Consider the following 16,909-nt stretch of genomic DNA (forward strand, 5'->3'; position numbering starts at 1 on the left):
CCTCTAATGCAGTCATGGTGGTTTGCATGGGTGTGTGCTCACATGCACACTTTACTGTTCACTTGACACTGCAGGTGCCAGCAGCTACGGCAATATTTATGGAGACGAAAAACTTTCTTGCTGTGGTTGGGTGGCCAGTGAATTTCGCATTCTAATGCAGGGTAATAGGAAATACCCATTTTTGCATGTGGTCTCAATGGCCTGGCACGACGCTCAAGTCCAGTGTGCTCATTTTGAAGTATATTGTTTGACTTTCAACTTTTCAAGCAGTCTTCACGTACTTAGAATAGTTATATCAGCAGAAAACTCTGTGCCTATATTGTATAGAGTGCAATGATGTATTCACGTTTGCAATTTGCTTGTTGTGTGTGTCACATAGAGAAAACTCTATACTTTCCTTATTTGGGTCCGATAAGCACGCATTCAGTATTGCCAACTCTTTAAAAGAAAAAGTTGATGTAGTGTAGAGAAATTCTAACTGCTTAACTTTAACACCCTAAGCCTGAGCTCTGCTTGCCTTACCAATTTGTACAGCTATCACAAACAACAAATCCTACTTGTCCATGCCACGGTTTCTTTTGCTTTGTTCACCATGAACGCATCGAATGCATCTGCACATCCCACTGATTAGCGTTGACTTTTGGTGCTCATGCATATTATTTTGCAGTTTACATTTGTTTTGTTGTCATACATTGAGATAATATTATTGAAGACTTTTAGGTACTGCAAGAAAAATTGACTTTCTCGAAACAGATTTTATTATTCAATGTTTCATTGAATACGAGGAATAAATTATGCATTTAACATTTGTTCAATGAGGTCATTATGTGTGAAACATTGAAAAAGAAGAAAAAGGGGAGGGGGGAGGGAACTTTCATTTGGTTTACAACGAAAGAACTTGGAAGATAAATGGTTAAGGACTAAATTAAGCTTTTTCTAAATGGTACTAATGCACGTAAAAGTTTTGCACTTGAAGAAGTGTCTATAAGAAATGTATTTTGTTGCTGCTTGCCTCATAAAAGAAAAAGTATGAAAATTACATTGAAACATAACACAGCTTGAAAAGAACAAAGAAACCTCCATGGTTTCATTATGAAATGACAGGCTTATTAAAAAACTAGAAAAGGTTTCTGAGGCACATCTTCTTTTAACAAAGGTGTCGGCACAATCATCAGCTAGTTCAAAAGTTACTTTCACAGAACACTTTCCGTCTTCATTTCCCCTGCCTGTTGATTTTCTTCTAGAAACTACTACAAGAGATCGGACATCTTCGCTTTCATTCTTTGCCTGGAAGAGGAACATGATGGATCTGACTAAGTTGGCAGAGCACATGCTTCACAAAGAGTAAATCAATTGTGAAACACTATAGCAATATTAAGAAATGTTTATATTGCACTTTAAGTTAAAGTGAGCACCTGGTTTATCTTTGTTGACACTTCTTTTTTATGCCATAAATGATGTTGATTGATTACCTCATATTTCCAACATTATAAATTAGAATAAAGGTCTTATTAGTACTTGCTTTATGGAAAACTGTGTTTTGATGCCATAAAGGACTTAGCATATACGAAGTTCTCATAAAATCACACAGGATTGATGTTACTTGCAAGGGCGTTGTTTTGGCATTTGTAAATATGCATTTGATGCTTCTGAGTTAAACGAGTAAGCTAATTCAACAATGTGTCATTGGATAATGTCACAACAACTCATTTGGTTTTGCTACAAATTCTAATGTATCGGTGCCACTCAGCACAATAAAAAATAGGTGTCATTGTCCCTTTTCTTGTAGAACAAAAGTGATTTCCAGAGTTTTTGGTCACACCTCGTACACATGCCATTTTTGTGCCTCTTATTTGTTTGGCTTGCATTGTAAGAGAATTTACTGTATGTGTTACTAATTACTGTTGCTTTAAATATCACGACGAGTGCATTTATGCAAAGGCACTTTAAATAAAGTGGTATAGATATACAAACAGCAAGCTTGTCAGTCGGGTGGTATTATGCAGCACTGAGTAGCTTTAAAGGTTTCTTGACTATTTCATGTAAAGCAACAAAAGAGATAGGAGATGGAAAATAGTCTTTTCTTTTTTTTTCTGTCATATGCTAGTTGTTTTATCTTATTAATGTTGCTCAGAAAAAAAGTAGACACTGGAGTGACATTTAGCTATTGCAACTACCAAAATATGTTCTTCTGCATAGTTTCAATGAAACAAGTGAATATATAATTGGTATGTTTAGTTGAAATGTATAAGTAACTAAGTAAAGAAAGTGAAAGTGGATAAAGGAAAAAATAGCTTACTGCAGGTGGGACCCACATCTTCCACATTGCACATGCAATGCCTTATGAATTATGCTACTCCGGTGCCATCCCCTTGTCCACTTTCTAGAGTATTTGTGCACAATATTATCCCTGAGAGTGTTATCCAGCGCCAAGGTTGCAGATTTGAAACAATCTTTTTAACTCCAGTTGTCGCATAGTATGTGAGCGTAGGAGCAAGCAACTAGCCATAAACCCTCGTATGCTGCCTTATGGCATCAATAAAGCTAAATTCGAGGCCTTCACTAAACAGTAAGTGAGGAAAAAAATAAGGAGATTCGAGGGCTCGATCTTTCGTTATTCACAATCATATAAAGCCTATAGTATCTGTATATCGAATTTTCGCTATATCGAACTATTTTCCGATCCCTGTCGAATTCGATATATCCGGGTTCGACTGTAGTGTGTTTTGCAGCAGTCTTTTCTTTATTGCATAGAAAGCTTTGCTTTCCAATTTTTCTCCAAAATACAGAAGAGTTATTCCAACTTTATGGCAGGTGGGTTATCATAAGGCCAACCTGCACAATAGACGAAAGGACTATGCATCACGTAACTTGATCACCACTCCACACGTAATCGGTGCCGACATTAAAAGAGCAGGCACTGTCCACGCCGTTTCATTGTCAGGTTTGGCTTGATTTGCCACCTGTCAAGGATTCTGAAATCTGGAGGGTCTCTACAAGTTTGCGTGACACTTGCCGAACACACACAGCCGACGCGGCGCCATTCTGCAAATTGCGGCATTCGGGCGCTGTGTGTGCGATCCTCGCATCAGGCCAACGTCTGGGAGCACTCACAGTGACTAAGTCCGCTGCTGCGTCAGCTGGGGCGGCCCATCCGTGGTGCACCCAGCACTCCTTTTACACCGAAAACAAACAAAGGGAAACACTCGCTTGGGCAGCATTGAGCACAAGGGGCTCCATGGTGCAAGCAGTATTTGACACTGCGCAGGACCCTACACGGTGTATATTGAATATTAAAAAAAAATATCGACTAGTAGCTATTCGATTCGTGAATCAAATTATTTGAATGTTCATTATTCAATTAGAGTTGGTGGTATTTGAGTGTTCACACACCCCTAATAAAGATATAAAGAAACCTTTCATAATTACTACTACTACTTACAATGTTAATTAATCTTAACTTATTGACTAGAATGCAAGAAAGAAAATATGTGTCTTGCACAAGGTCATTTGAAGTAACACAGGGTCAGTTTCATGCATGCAGGGGGAACTACGTATTTCTCTTTTTTTCTTCTTTTGATACCAGGATTTTAAGACATACAGTATACCCCACCTAAGCAGGGCAAAACTGAGAGGACAACAATAAATGGGCTGTGCAACCTCTAGACTTCATTTCATATTGGGCAAATGGAAATGTATTTTTCTCTATAGTTGGCGAACTGTTTTTTATCGTTGTCATTGTAGATATGTGAAATGTTTTGATGTACTAGAAAACACACTGGCACCTTTTACTGAAAACGTTGGTGGTACAGTTTTTGAAATGTGGGAGGCTGTGGCTGCTTACACTATGGCTGTGCACATTTGGGCATGCCATGGCAAGAGGTAATTGGTGGGGCTGCTAAGCATAAATGCACTGCCAAGCAAATTTTATAGCATGAGGCAGTCTTGCCACAAAATACTTAGGTTTCATGACTATCCTTCAGGCTATGAGAAATCCAGGGAATTCCTATTGTGTTAAACACAATCAATTGTACTTATTCTCGCAGGTTACTCTTACGTGAGTCAAACACTTAATGTGGTTGTAGTATTTGATTCTTCTCTTTCTGTAAACGAGAGCAGTATGTGCAGACGAGAGCTTGTTATTTGCAAATGAACTATAAACTAACAAATCTTTCTTTACAGAATGGTGACAGATGTGTGCTTCTCAGCCAATAAAAGCAATGTCTTCTCAGTTTCTCAAGGTAAGATATTGGATTATGTTTAGAAGTCTGTGTAGAAGTTCACTACAGCTAAGGTCTTCATATTTTACTCATTGCTTTAATTGATCATGTAAGTTTTGTTAATTGTCTATTTGACATATAATCCCATTTGTGTATTATATTGTCTACATGCACAGAAATTTGTCATTTTGTGTGATAGTCCAGGTTGTGCTTCTTTCCAATCTACCACTCTGTGTTAAGTGTCACTGCGGCATTCACAAACCCTACTGCAACACATTTTGTTTCAGTGATATCACTTCCACTAGATCACTTTTACAGCTTATCATGGCTATAGTTACTGTATATGCTACCAAAGGTAGCAGAGTTGCACGGAGATCCGTCATCTTTTGTGCTTAACTCTTTCCGTACCGTGCCCATAGGACATAGTTAGCCCACTAACGATAGTTTGAAACGCCGCTTTTGAGACCTTCCACATCATTCACGAACACACTGCGCTATCGTACATGAAGGAGGAGAACTATATTTTTGTTTTCTAAGCAGTTCGCTTTTTTTCAACCAGGCGGTGATTTTTGAACGCGCTTTGATGTTTAGCAATAGTCCAAGTAGAAAGCAAAAATGGCTGCCCACTATCGATTGTTTGAAACGCCACTTTAGAGGCCTTAAGCACCGCTCACGGACACACTGCACCATCGTACATGAAGAAAGAGAACTACATTTTTGTTTTCTAAGCAGTTAGATTTTTTCACACCAGGCAGTAATTTTTGAATGCGCTCCGAAGTTTTGCAATCATCAAAGTAGACACCTCCGGGAGCGGCGCGCGTGCTTCGAAAAATCGCAGATGTTGCGATTCCCATGGGTCTGTGGCTGATTTTATAGATGGATCGAGCAGCAGTGAGTCTCAGGATGCTGCCTATTTGTCGGACTTTGACTCTGAGAGCAATGACGACGCAAACCAGCCCGGAGCATCCGCGGCCGCAGCCCGGCATGCCCTACTGTAGTGCTTGCAGTTAAATTTTTGTAGTGGAATACCTGTTCAATGAAAAATTTCGATTTTTTCAGAGATAGTGCCTATTAGACGGCAATACATTTTGTATAGCTCATAATTTTTGTTACATCTTTTTCTTAGTAAGTATAAGCGTGTCTTTACAAACTTTGTTCAATTTTATCCCACAGTCTTGATTCTGCCAATTTGTCTTTTTAATGACATGCATCTCCTTCATAAAACATTTATGCATGAAAAGTTCATTCATTCTGCTTTTTGTTTATGTATGACATAAAATATTTAGTGCAGTATTTCCTTCAGAAAAAAAAAATCTGGGGCAACCCAGACACAAGCAATGTAAGCACCCGATTAGTAAATTCTGCAGCATGGCTTCTAGCCAGATCATTATATATGGATTGTTTTGCATCCAAGAAATGCTTACAGCACTGCTACATTTATATTTTCTTCATGCCCTACCTGCCACATGTTACTTTGCTTGCATGGTGTAATTAGCATGTGATTTAAGTAACTGCATGGGGGCATTTGAAACATAAGCAGATACACAGTAGAACTTCCATCATATGTTCTGAAAAAAAAAATGCAAGAAAAAACGTATTAACCGGGAAAACATACTATCCAAAGTAGCTAAAAAAGTTCGACAGACTTAATTATTGTTTATATCTACTTAATGCGAAGCGTCGCGCGGATCGTTGCAGCACGAGACACCGACGCGCGTTGAGCTGGTGGTGCTCCGGTGGCCGGAGACCTGTTTTATTGTTTTCCTATTGCATGGTTGATGAGGGTGACGGGAAACTGAAACTGGTGGGCTACGCCGGATGCCGCTGAAGCAAAACGTGATGCCCACATCGCGCCGCCTGCAGCAGGAAATGGCGGCACGTTTGGATTATGACCGACTAAAAGTATGCAGTACACTGCCAATGGTACAACGCACTACGCGCTTTAAAACAGATAGGTGAAGACGCTTATCACAATAGGTTTGGCGGTGATAGCTATGAATGCGGCGTGTGACAACCCGGCCGGAGATTTGTTGGTGCTGAAATAAGAAACTGTGCGCGCCGTTGTTTCACATACGTGAGATGGGCGGCTATATACTGTTCTCGATCGCGCGCTCCTCGCGCCTTTTCTTGGTCGCATAGGATCTAGCGGCCGGAAAACGTATACTATCGCAGTCTGTAGCAGAGAATGGCATCGCGTTTCGGTCATCGCGTATTAAAAGTGTGCGCTACGCTTCCGACGGCACCACGCACTGTAAAACAGATAGGCAAAGATGCTTATCGCAATTTGATTGGCAGTGATAGCTGTGAATGCCACGTGCGACGACCCCGGAGCAGATTTGCTGGTACCTAAATGATAAACTGAGTGCGTGCCGGTGCTTTCACGTGAGGCGGGCGGGCGAGTATTGCGGTGAACCTGCCATGGCGGGCCGCTATATACTGTTCACGATAGCGTGCGCTTCGCACATTTTATTATTTACAGGCGATCTAGCAGCCAGAAAACGTATCATACGATAGAAGTTTGGCGACGTACTGAATGTTGGTGCCAAAAAATCTTGTGTTCCGGGAATGCATGAACCGTTAAAAAGTGAGGTCAACTCTATTTGGTCATTTTTTGTGTTCTCGATTGCGAACGTTGGTATCGGGAAAACGTACGCCATGGGAATGTTCGTGAGTAATCACAATTGTTTGATTATGGAGAGTGAAGCACCAACCAGTCTTTAAAAAAGATTGCAGCAGCAAAGCAACACCAATGGACACAGCAGATTAAAAAACATGCACGATCCCGCTTCATTGCCAGCTGACAAGACTGCAAAATGCGACCAGCCTCGGTGCCTTGCGGGCACACGTGACACACGACACCTGCCGACTGCGAACTGGCGGTGCAGCCAGCTTTCTCGTCACTGGCACAGCTGTGAAGCGGGCTTTCCTGCAAGGAGAATGCTTTCTGTGCATGTGGCTGCGTTTGGCGAATAGCGGCACGAGCGGCGAGTTCAGTCAGATGCGCAACTCTGGCTCCCTACGGGAGCCTATACAGTAACTCTATTTGTGGTTTTGGTGGCATTTCCATCTCTAGTGTTTGTGGATGCAGTCACAGTAAAATGGAGGGCTTTGTAGAGCATCTCTTAGATGTTATTATTGCTTGGCAATTTTAAATTTATTCTTTAACAGTAACTAGCAGCTAAGGGACACCTTGAACTGGTACACTAGATGGTGCTTAAATTCATAAATATTTTTTTTCTGAGCCTTGTGTTCTTATATAGATGTGCTTCATTGGTGTTTCATTTATGAGAGAAGTTTTTTTACAAGATGAGCTTTGTTGCAAAGACGTTTCTTAGCATTCACTGGCAGAACGCAAGTTACATCAGTAGAGTTACTCACAGTGTAGTGTGCTGCCAGATTTCAGCCTAATGTGCACGAAATTATCAGCAAGTCTTCATTATGAACTAGAAAAAAAGTTTGTTATATTTATGTGCTGTGAATTTTGCTTCAATAAACTGAGATTTTAAATGCATGAGTTTCTATGGAAATTTCAAAGGGAAGTGCAATACCTTCATTATATCCATTAGTTTGCTATAACCGATTTCGTTATAACAGAGTTTAACTGGATATCAAACGTGGCACCTTGCATAAACATTTTACGAGTTAGTGGAGCAGGGTGTCTGATTTGTAGGCTCATAATTTCCTGAACGCTGCATCAAGTTGTTTCCCTCTATAATTTTATGTTTACAAGAATAAAAATTATATGAATTAAAGAGAAGGGAAACTCCACCAAAACCTATTTTAAGAAGCCCATGTTTTAAAGCCCGACCGGCTCCTTCTTCAGGGGTGAGATGGTGTGAGGCATAGCAGTGCTTATATGCATTCTTGGTGCTTTGACAGGTGCTTTGACAGGTGTGCAGACAGCCGTGCAAACTTTTCGTAGACATTGAGAGTAAATGGCGGGAAGTGTTTCTCACAAAACAAAAATAAAGTTTGGTTGGAGTTTTCCTTCTTTTTAATTCAGTTGTCTCCAACTAAGCAGATATCTGCCAAATGTCGGTTTGAACTTACCTTTGATAAAATGACACAGAGTAAATTCACACTTTACGGGCTGAATATGTCAAGGTCAAGGTCAAGTTATTGAATAGACAACCAAACAACAAATGCTTGCTGCTAATCATCTACCTTTAATTAGTAAAAAAATTTATTGCGCTTGTTTATTGTATCTGCATGAGGGTGCAATTTTTCCAACTATAGCCAGTGATAGGTCAAGACTGAATGAGTATTCTTCCACAAAAGCATGCTGCACTTGCTCTGCACTCTGAGAAAAATCTCTCTTATGGGCGAGCGCTCCAGCTGTTCACCAACAACAAAGTTGCAGTCATGCACACATACATGAACAATCAGTGCTGTTAGTTGTGGGGATGAAGAAAACGGCCTGCAACAGAAACATGCGCACACTGAGGAATTTGAAAAGGAATCGCAAGGAGGACCTTTTCATCATCACAAAAGCACTAACACCACTTGCATCATAGGAGGCCAGGTTATTCCCCTTCATAGACATGGGTATCTTTTGTACCTCACAAACAGTGCCCTCAAGATCAGAAGGGCTGCACCGCTGCAGCACCTGAGCTAAGCAAAGGTAGGGGTGTGCATAGCAAGAAAGGGAAGGGAGAGTCAGAGGAGGTCTAATCCATTAGTGCGTGCATACGTGTCCCTTTTAAAAAGTATTTGTGAATTCATTTTTGACCTATCGTCGGCTATATGGTATTACACATGAGTGTTCACAGCCACTCGGGAGGACTCGCACAAAACTGCTCTCAAATAGTGAGGGCCTTGTGTCTTTTGCATTTCAGCAGTGGTTGCAGTGGAATGCATATCTTCATCCAAATAAGCATGCTTTTCACTCTCCAGAACTTCTCGGAATTAGTTGTGAGTGAACAAGCTGGCAACATAATCATTCATCACAACATAGTCTTTAAGTTTAATGTTAGCATGCGGGCTGCAGTTGAAGCACTTTTCATTCTATTCGCAGATAGTTTGTACAGCATCTGTCTCATCACCACTTTGCACTGAATGAAAATGGAGACTACTTGCCACACCCACTGTCTTGTACAAGTCTCAAATGCACACTGCACAAACTGTGGTAAAGAGAAAGGTGTTCTATTTGTTGTGCTATGAAAGTTGACTTGCCCAAACCTTGAAAATGTTCACAGCACACACATACATAAAGAATTGCAGTGTGTGGTTTCCTCATAAGCTTTGAGAATAAGCACTAGTGCTATTGTGTTGTTCTTGTTAGTAGTCAGTATTTTGATGTGTCATAGCAGACAGTGAAATTATTATGGTACAGTGGTTTACTTGGAATCATTACAGTTTATTTTTTGTGGGATTACTGTGTTGTTTTCTCCTAGCTTGTGTGCAGAGTACAATTTTTCTGTTTATTTCTCTCTTTGGTGCGTGTTTTTAACTGCTGCTTTTTTACGTACTCTTTAGGTAATCACTTTCTTTCTTAAAATAAAGTGCATTAAAAGTGTCACTTTATCTTGTTTGAATGTTGTGCATAATAGGTGAAGGCCTTTGGTGGTCAGATGTTTTAAGCTCTTGCAGTAAGCCATAATAGTATTCTGCCTTCTTTTTCTGGTTAATTTCAGACAGCCTTCTTAAGCTGTACTCTCTTGAGCAAAAGCAGCAGCTAAGGAGTGCAAGTGTATCCCATATGGTGAGGACTTTGTGTTACCTATACTCTGAGTACTCTACAGCTATGCCTAGTTGTCATGGTCAGAATGTTTCATCATGGAAACATTTAAATTAAGATTTGGTAAGTAAAGCAAAAAAAGCCAAGTGATTGCTGAAGAAAGGGAATGCTGTGTTCGCTTTTTTCAGTAGTGTCTGTTGCTGAGGGGTGGCATCTTGGCGGCGTGTTTATTTTTCCATCTGAAGAAGATCAAAATTTGCAGCACTTTTTTGTCATAGCAACCATAATTTCAAGTGCTCATGCATAAGGTGAGCTTGAATTTGTATCAGTTACAAAAACCAGGGTTATGTCGAAAATGAAACTTGTGTGTGCTTCAAGAACCATATTAGATGCTTGCAAAAGGCATCCGATTTGAAAATGTTATTTCAGTTGCTGGAGTGAAAGTTAACATCATCCACCTGAAATTAGCATGCACCTATATGTATATGAAAGCTATGTGGTTTCCTCAGAAAGAAATTTTTGCAATTGAAGAAAAATGTGTCCTAGTTGGATGATCTTACCATGCACTACCACTTTTCCATGGCACTCTACAAACAGCTTATTAGGAAGCTAGCTTAAATGGTGTGGAGAGTTGCCAATTCACACTCTCTCTCTGGGGAGCCTGTATGAGTTTCCTTTGTATCTTCACAGCTACTACACATAGATGCCAACTTTCCTATTCGTGAATCCTGCTACATCTTGTGGATTTCCAAAGTACTAATTTGTTTAACCGCTGATGTTTAGGCAGTTCAGCTCAAAGTGTCACTGATATGCTCTGTTAGGGAGAGTAGTGTTGACAGGTGAAACAAAAGTGGTGAGTACATGAACCCATTGAGGGACTTCACTGGTCATTAATGTGACTTCACAGGTATTGCACTCTACAAACAGTTTCCATTGCTCCAGAAAAATCCCTTGGCATATAGTGGCCATTTATGCTCTACTCCTTATCTACAATGACCATAAATGGCCTCATGTTGAAATTTCATACTCTTGGTGGTTTTCTTCATGTGTAATAACCATTTTAAGTACTGCAATTTTATGCTCAGTTGTAGCTTCCTCCTGGTTATCTGGAAATTTATCAGTGTCATTCAACATATAGAACACTGAATTAAAAAGGTTCGTGTGCCTGGGAGGGAAACAGTGCATTAAAATTAAGACAGACGATATAGACACCTCAGCACTGACTGCAACAAACTTGTAGCCTTGTAGTGTTATGATTGCTTCGTTTTCCTTGCACTCATGTACAACCACCTTGTCCAAGCGCATCCGTTAGCAAAAAAGTAGAAACACTTCATTATAGCATTCTGTTTAACATAAAACGTCCTGATGCTAGGCACCTCAACAGGAAACAGCTAGGTATATTGTAGCACTGAATCATTACTTACACAATCCTCATAAGAGCGAATTGCTATGGGGCAAGGGAACTGCTACAGGTCACCTTTTTTCACATATAACTTCCGTAAGTTTGGTGGTGGGGTGGCTTTAACGCGATAGCATTAAGGGCTCTGTGTTGCAGAAAATTCGGTGTCGGTAGAGTTGTCCGTGAGTAAAAATTCCCATGTAGTATATTTGAGTATACGTATGTGCCACACCTTGCTATATGACATGCAATATATGCGGGTTATATTGCCACACTATTCTATCGCTAAAGTTTTTCATACATTGTCTTACATTCTTGACAAAGTTATTCCTCAGAATTTTTTGAAAGACAGCCCACAAACAAATGTCATGAAACAAAACACCGACATCGTGTGTCTTTTATGTTGAATCTTCTCAGAATTTAATAGGAAGAGTGCGAAACAATAACAGAAATCTGAAAATGATGGAATTTTCTTTTTTTTCGCGGCTGTGCACTACATATGGGATCAGCCCATGCAGGAGGCCGCGGTTCTGCCAGAAAGCTCGCCTTCGTGCATAGCGTTCGCCACCAGCGTTTGCTAGTAAACATTACACTTACATAAGGGGTAGTTGCCGGGAAGCATGAGAAGCAGTTGGGGAATCTTTTAATACTATTGCGTTCCATTCTTAAAGGTGAAGCTTAAGTTTCCTCGAAATTTTTTGGGAGCAGGATGCACTAACTTAGGTTCTTGGTTGATCCAGCATACCTTGAAATCGTTAGCATTAAAATGCATGCTCCATTCGAAGAATTAAGCTTCCTTGATGCATGCATAACAGCATAACTGTCTCGGCAGTCATCTTGTGCTAAAATTAAAGCAGTACTGTCACGAAAATCTTGTCACTTTTCTTGCTTTGTTAGGTAGCTTTTGGCTTCATAATTAAGGTATGAAGCCTGAGTTTCTGGTGTTTCTACACAACTAATCATTTGTGTGATTGCCCTTTCTGCACCTACATTTTTTTATCAGAATGTCGCCAAATTTTCCAGGTTTCATTTTATGGCTCATTTGTTGTGAACAACTCTCATTATTGCTATATCAGCAGTTCGTTTGTTATTTTCTGTTGTCTCTTACTGTCAAATTTTTAATGTTTTTGAGTTGCAGGTAGGCATGGTAGAAAGAGTCTGTGTGAAGCTAAACGTTTCGTAGAACAAAAATCAAGCATACATTTGTTGTCCTCCATGTGATGCATCATTCCTGACTGTTTAAAGGGGCCCTGAACCACCTCACAAGCTTGGTGAAATAACATAGTCCGCGGGTAGCCTATGCTGCTGCGAATATCTCAGCCAAGTTTTGCTGTCATACACGGTGCATGGAGCTTGCAAACAGATCACAAAGTCACCTTTCTCTTAAACACTCTCTTTTCAACAGAAGGCCCTGTCCTCACTCTCTCCTGGATGCTTTATTTCGTCGTCATCAAATGCTTTATTTTGTCATTCCCTTAGATGGCTGTTATTGGCCGATAGCTGACATCATGCTGTAATCGGCTACATGGCGTAGATACTGCAGTTGCTGCGGGCTGCCACCATAAGTCCACCGGCTAAGCGCACTGCGGCTCGCTGAGGACAACCGCATTTGGCGTATGTTTAGCGTGTCGTAGGCACCAAAGGCAGAAGTCGTGGCATCTGCGTTAACATCCAGAATGAAATTTGAGTTTCGTGCCACGGTAACATTAAGAAGGCTGAGCGTTGTGGGCACATCCCACTGCGTCGTAGCCTTCGCAGTGGAAGGCATTGAAGAAGGAACGGGAGCACAGCGGAGGCCGTGTTTGATTGCCAATAACTCCACTTCTGCTGAACGCATTGAAGTACTTTTTGCGGCAAAGTATTTCTGAAATAGCCTATTTTCACTTCAAATGCCTTTCTCCGCTTTGATAAAAAGTGGTTCAGGGCCCCTTTAAAAAAATATCACAGAGGCACCAGCAGCAAAGTATTTTTGCCAAGCTGTGTCCACGCAATAACTCTTCCTTTCAATCCCCAGTGCTAAGGTGAAGCTTTGAACTCCATTCACTAGAGCTTTCCATGTCTAATTGTTTACTTGAAGTGAAGAACCGTCCAAAAACGTAATGATTTTGGCATTGAAAAAGGCAGCTGTCGTTGCTCTGTCTGGGCCTTTCTCCGTGCAGCCATCTTTAGGACCTAGAGGAGCAAGACTTCTTTTGCTTTTCTGCCAACCTTGCCACAAGAAATAAGTTTTCTGTAAAGCTGGTACCACCCAGTAGTGCACAGTTCACACCAAAATTATCAAACAACTGCCACTTGTTTTGGAACTCAATAAATTTAAGGAAATTACTGGATGAGTGAGACTTGTCTTTGGCACAGAAAGAGTTGGTCTGGGTTTCTGTTCACCTGCCCTCTTCAGTAAAGCATGCTACACTGCCTGACACAAGGACTGAAGAGAAAAAAAATATTGATGAACAAACGACTCTTGTAAGCTGATGTGATACTCTTTTGCTATGTACTACCTAGCCTTTGTCTTCTGCACCATTGGTTTAGAATGTAGTGTGATCTGAGGCCCAGCTGTATACCTCAACAATTCCCCACAGGGTATCAGTGTTAGAAGGCTGTTAATGTGTTGCGAGACCACATGCCCGAGCACACGAGGGTTGGACCCTCCCGTGTCTAACCATGAGTGGCTTAGCCATGTCCGGGGAAAAGAGGATCCTGGGGGTTGAGCGCAAGCCGGGGGTCTGGACCTTTACAGCCCCTTGGCGGAGGCAACACACCCCTTTGGCCTTAGCTTCACATAGACAGCACCTCCAGACTGACCCACCCGGGGGAAATCGGTAGTTGCCTTTTGCTGTCTCTCTCTCCCTCCAACCTTCGTCTTTCTCTCGCTTTCCATCTTTTCTGTCTTCTCCTGGCTTCCCCTTACTTCCAATTCTTCCGGGCAGAAAGAGTTAACCTTGTGTGGGATAGTCAACCTTGGTTATAACAGATTCGGTTATAGTGTCTATGTACAGCTGGCGTTGACAGGCCTTGTTTAAACACAAACCCTGTTATGCCCCTTGTTGGGCTCCATGGTAGGCAGCTGGCACTGCTGCCAAAAACTCCGTATTACTAATAGCAAGCTCTTTCCCCCCCCCACTCCCTGATTGCCCTCAGAAACAAGGGCGCACCGAATATGTCTTAAAATTTTTTGGCAACAGATGAAAAAACTTCCCCCGATTCCATGTCATCCATTCTAACAAACCTAAAAAGACCATGAGAATGATTTGACCTTTCCTCGTGTCGAAATGTCTCACCAAAGTTCTTGGCGCAGGCTACAAGTCATCGAAGATGGCTAGTGGAGATCTCCTTTTGGAACTCCGCCATGCAAAACAACACGAAAAGCCTCCTAATCTAGTCTCATTTGGGGAAATGCCAGTGACAGTATCCCCACACCGAACTATGAACACCAGCCGTAGAGTTGTTTCTGATGATGACCTAATGGAGCTGACAGAAGCTGTATTGTTGGAAGGCTGGAGCGAGCAAATTGTGATAAATGTTAAGCGAATTATGCTAAGGCATGACGGCAAGGAGATCAAAACTAAGCATCTAATACTTACTTTTGGTTCAAGCATCCTGCCCAAGACAACTGAGACAGGCTGTATAAAGCTACGTGTCAGACCATATGTTCCAAACCCTCTTTGATGTCGGCCTCAGCATTTCCCAGAACTGCCGAGGCCGACATCAAAGAGGGTTTGGAACATATGAACTGCCGAGGCCGACAGACATGTGCTAAATGTAGTGCCGGTGACCATACCTCTGAAACTTGCGAAAGCACTCCACACTGTGCGAACTGTGATGGCAAGCGAGCATGCCGCATACTTGAAGTTGTGCCCATCATGGAAAAAAAGAAAAAGAAATTGTCACTGTGAAAGTAAAAGAAAATATCTCGTTCAAGGAGGCACACAGGCGGGTGTCATACCTGCCCAAAGATAGCTTTGCTGGTGTGACACACCAAGGGGCAGCGACCCAACAGCTACCGGCGACTGTGCGGCCCACACCCAGTGAGCTGCTGGTGACACCATCCGCCCCCTTGGTGGGTGCAGCTAGCATTGCTCTGCCGCCCCATCAGAAGGGGCTATCGAGACAAGGCCTTCACTTTCAAACACAGCGCTCGCAAGAGCGTGTGTCCAGTGGCTCGCAAGAGGCGATGGACACAATAACCAGCCAGATGGTGCCACCAGCGCCTAAGGAGTGGCAAGGTTCTCGCGATTGCTCCAGAAAAGGCAAACCTCATGTCACGGCACCTGGAAAGGGCCCATGAGCCAATCTTCGTTTCTTAAGCACACAGCACAAACACTTTTTTTATTATGGAGACACAAATACTACAATGGAATGTTAGGGGACTCATTCATAACCTCGACAATATTGGAGAACTCCTACACAAACATAATCCAAAGTTGCTGTGTGTTCAAGAGACACATCTGAAACCTACGAACACTAATTTTATTCGAAATTACGCCATCTTCTGAGAAGACCGTGATGAGGTTAACACCTGCGGCGGTGTAGCAGTAGTAGCCAACAAGTCCGTAGCTTGCCGACACGTCGCCCTTCAGACGCGACTTGATGCAGTGTCAGTTCAAGCCATTCTTGTTAATAAATTGGTCACTGTATGTTCTATTTATATACCCCCGAGCCATCATCTCCAAAAAGCAGGCATTTATAACCTCATTGATCAGCTTCCCAAGCCTTACGTACTCGTGGAAGATTTTAACGCGCTCAACACAATGTGGAAAGACTCTCGATACGACGCGAGAGGTTGACTCATTTGAAAACTTCCTTTTAATGTCCGGTGCGTGCCTCTTCAATAAGAAGGAACCAACGTGTTATAATGTTAACCATAATTCATTCTCCTCAGTAGACCTGTTGATCGGCTCCGCTTCTATCTTCCCTAATTTAGAATGGTGTGTAATTAAAAATCCATTCGGAAGTGGTCACTTCCCGGTAATGCTAAACTTAGTAACCCAACATGACTTCCCTCCGCATGTCCCTCACTGGAAACTAGCCGAAGCTAATTCGAAATGTTTAAGGAATCCACATACATATAACGAGATTTTATTAGTAATTTCAGTGTAGAGCATGCTGTATCATATTTTGCCGCTTTTATCATTGACGCAGCAGAAAAGTTAATCCCTCAAACAAAAGGTTGTTCACGTGGAAGACTAGTTCCCTGGTGGAACAGTGACTGCAGACAAGCTTGGAAAAAAGCAAAACAAAGCCTGGAGCATTCTGTGCCGATACCCAACTGCAGAAAATTTTGTCCTGTTTAAACAGTCTAGGTTGCAGGGTAGGCGCACGCGACAATAGGCTAGGAGAGCAAGCTGGGAGAAGTTTCTTTCGGGAATAAATTCATATACCCAGGAAACTAAAGTGTGGAATGTGCTCAGAAGGCTAAAGGGACAGGAACTGCATCCGCTGCCCTTGATAAATAATCAAGCAAACAGGTTGGAAGACCAGGCAGATGCTCTTCGAAAACATCTTCAGTACTATCTAGCTCTGTACACTGTACACAGACATTCCTTACACACAAATAAATAGAAGAATGCAAGAGACTGGACCGCAAATGCATAGGAAATGATTGGATAACCGTCC

The 16,909-nt window shown here is 41.8% G+C and overlaps 1 protein-coding gene across 2 annotated transcripts in view; it reads left to right on the forward strand.

Annotated features, from left to right (window-relative positions):
- LOC135900045 (protein FAN-like) overlaps positions 1-16,909 on the forward strand; it is a 119,845-nt gene that overhangs the window by 72,925 nt on the left and 30,011 nt on the right. For both annotated transcript variants that reach the window (XR_010563775.1, XM_065429466.1), the window contains exons 22-24: positions 1,245-1,344; positions 4,183-4,241; positions 9,854-9,921. Coding sequence is in view for 1 of the 2 variants with exons in the window: in XM_065429466.1 (XP_065285538.1) it covers positions 1,245-1,344; positions 4,183-4,241; positions 9,854-9,921 (227 nt within the window). In the remaining variant the exon portion in view is untranslated. The remainder of the gene's footprint in view (positions 1-1,244; positions 1,345-4,182; positions 4,242-9,853; positions 9,922-16,909) is intronic.

The sequence above is a fragment of the Dermacentor albipictus genome, chromosome 1 (genome assembly GCF_038994185.2).
Source record: "Dermacentor albipictus isolate Rhodes 1998 colony chromosome 1, USDA_Dalb.pri_finalv2, whole genome shotgun sequence".
Lineage (NCBI taxonomy): Eukaryota > Metazoa > Arthropoda > Arachnida > Ixodida > Ixodidae > Dermacentor > Dermacentor albipictus.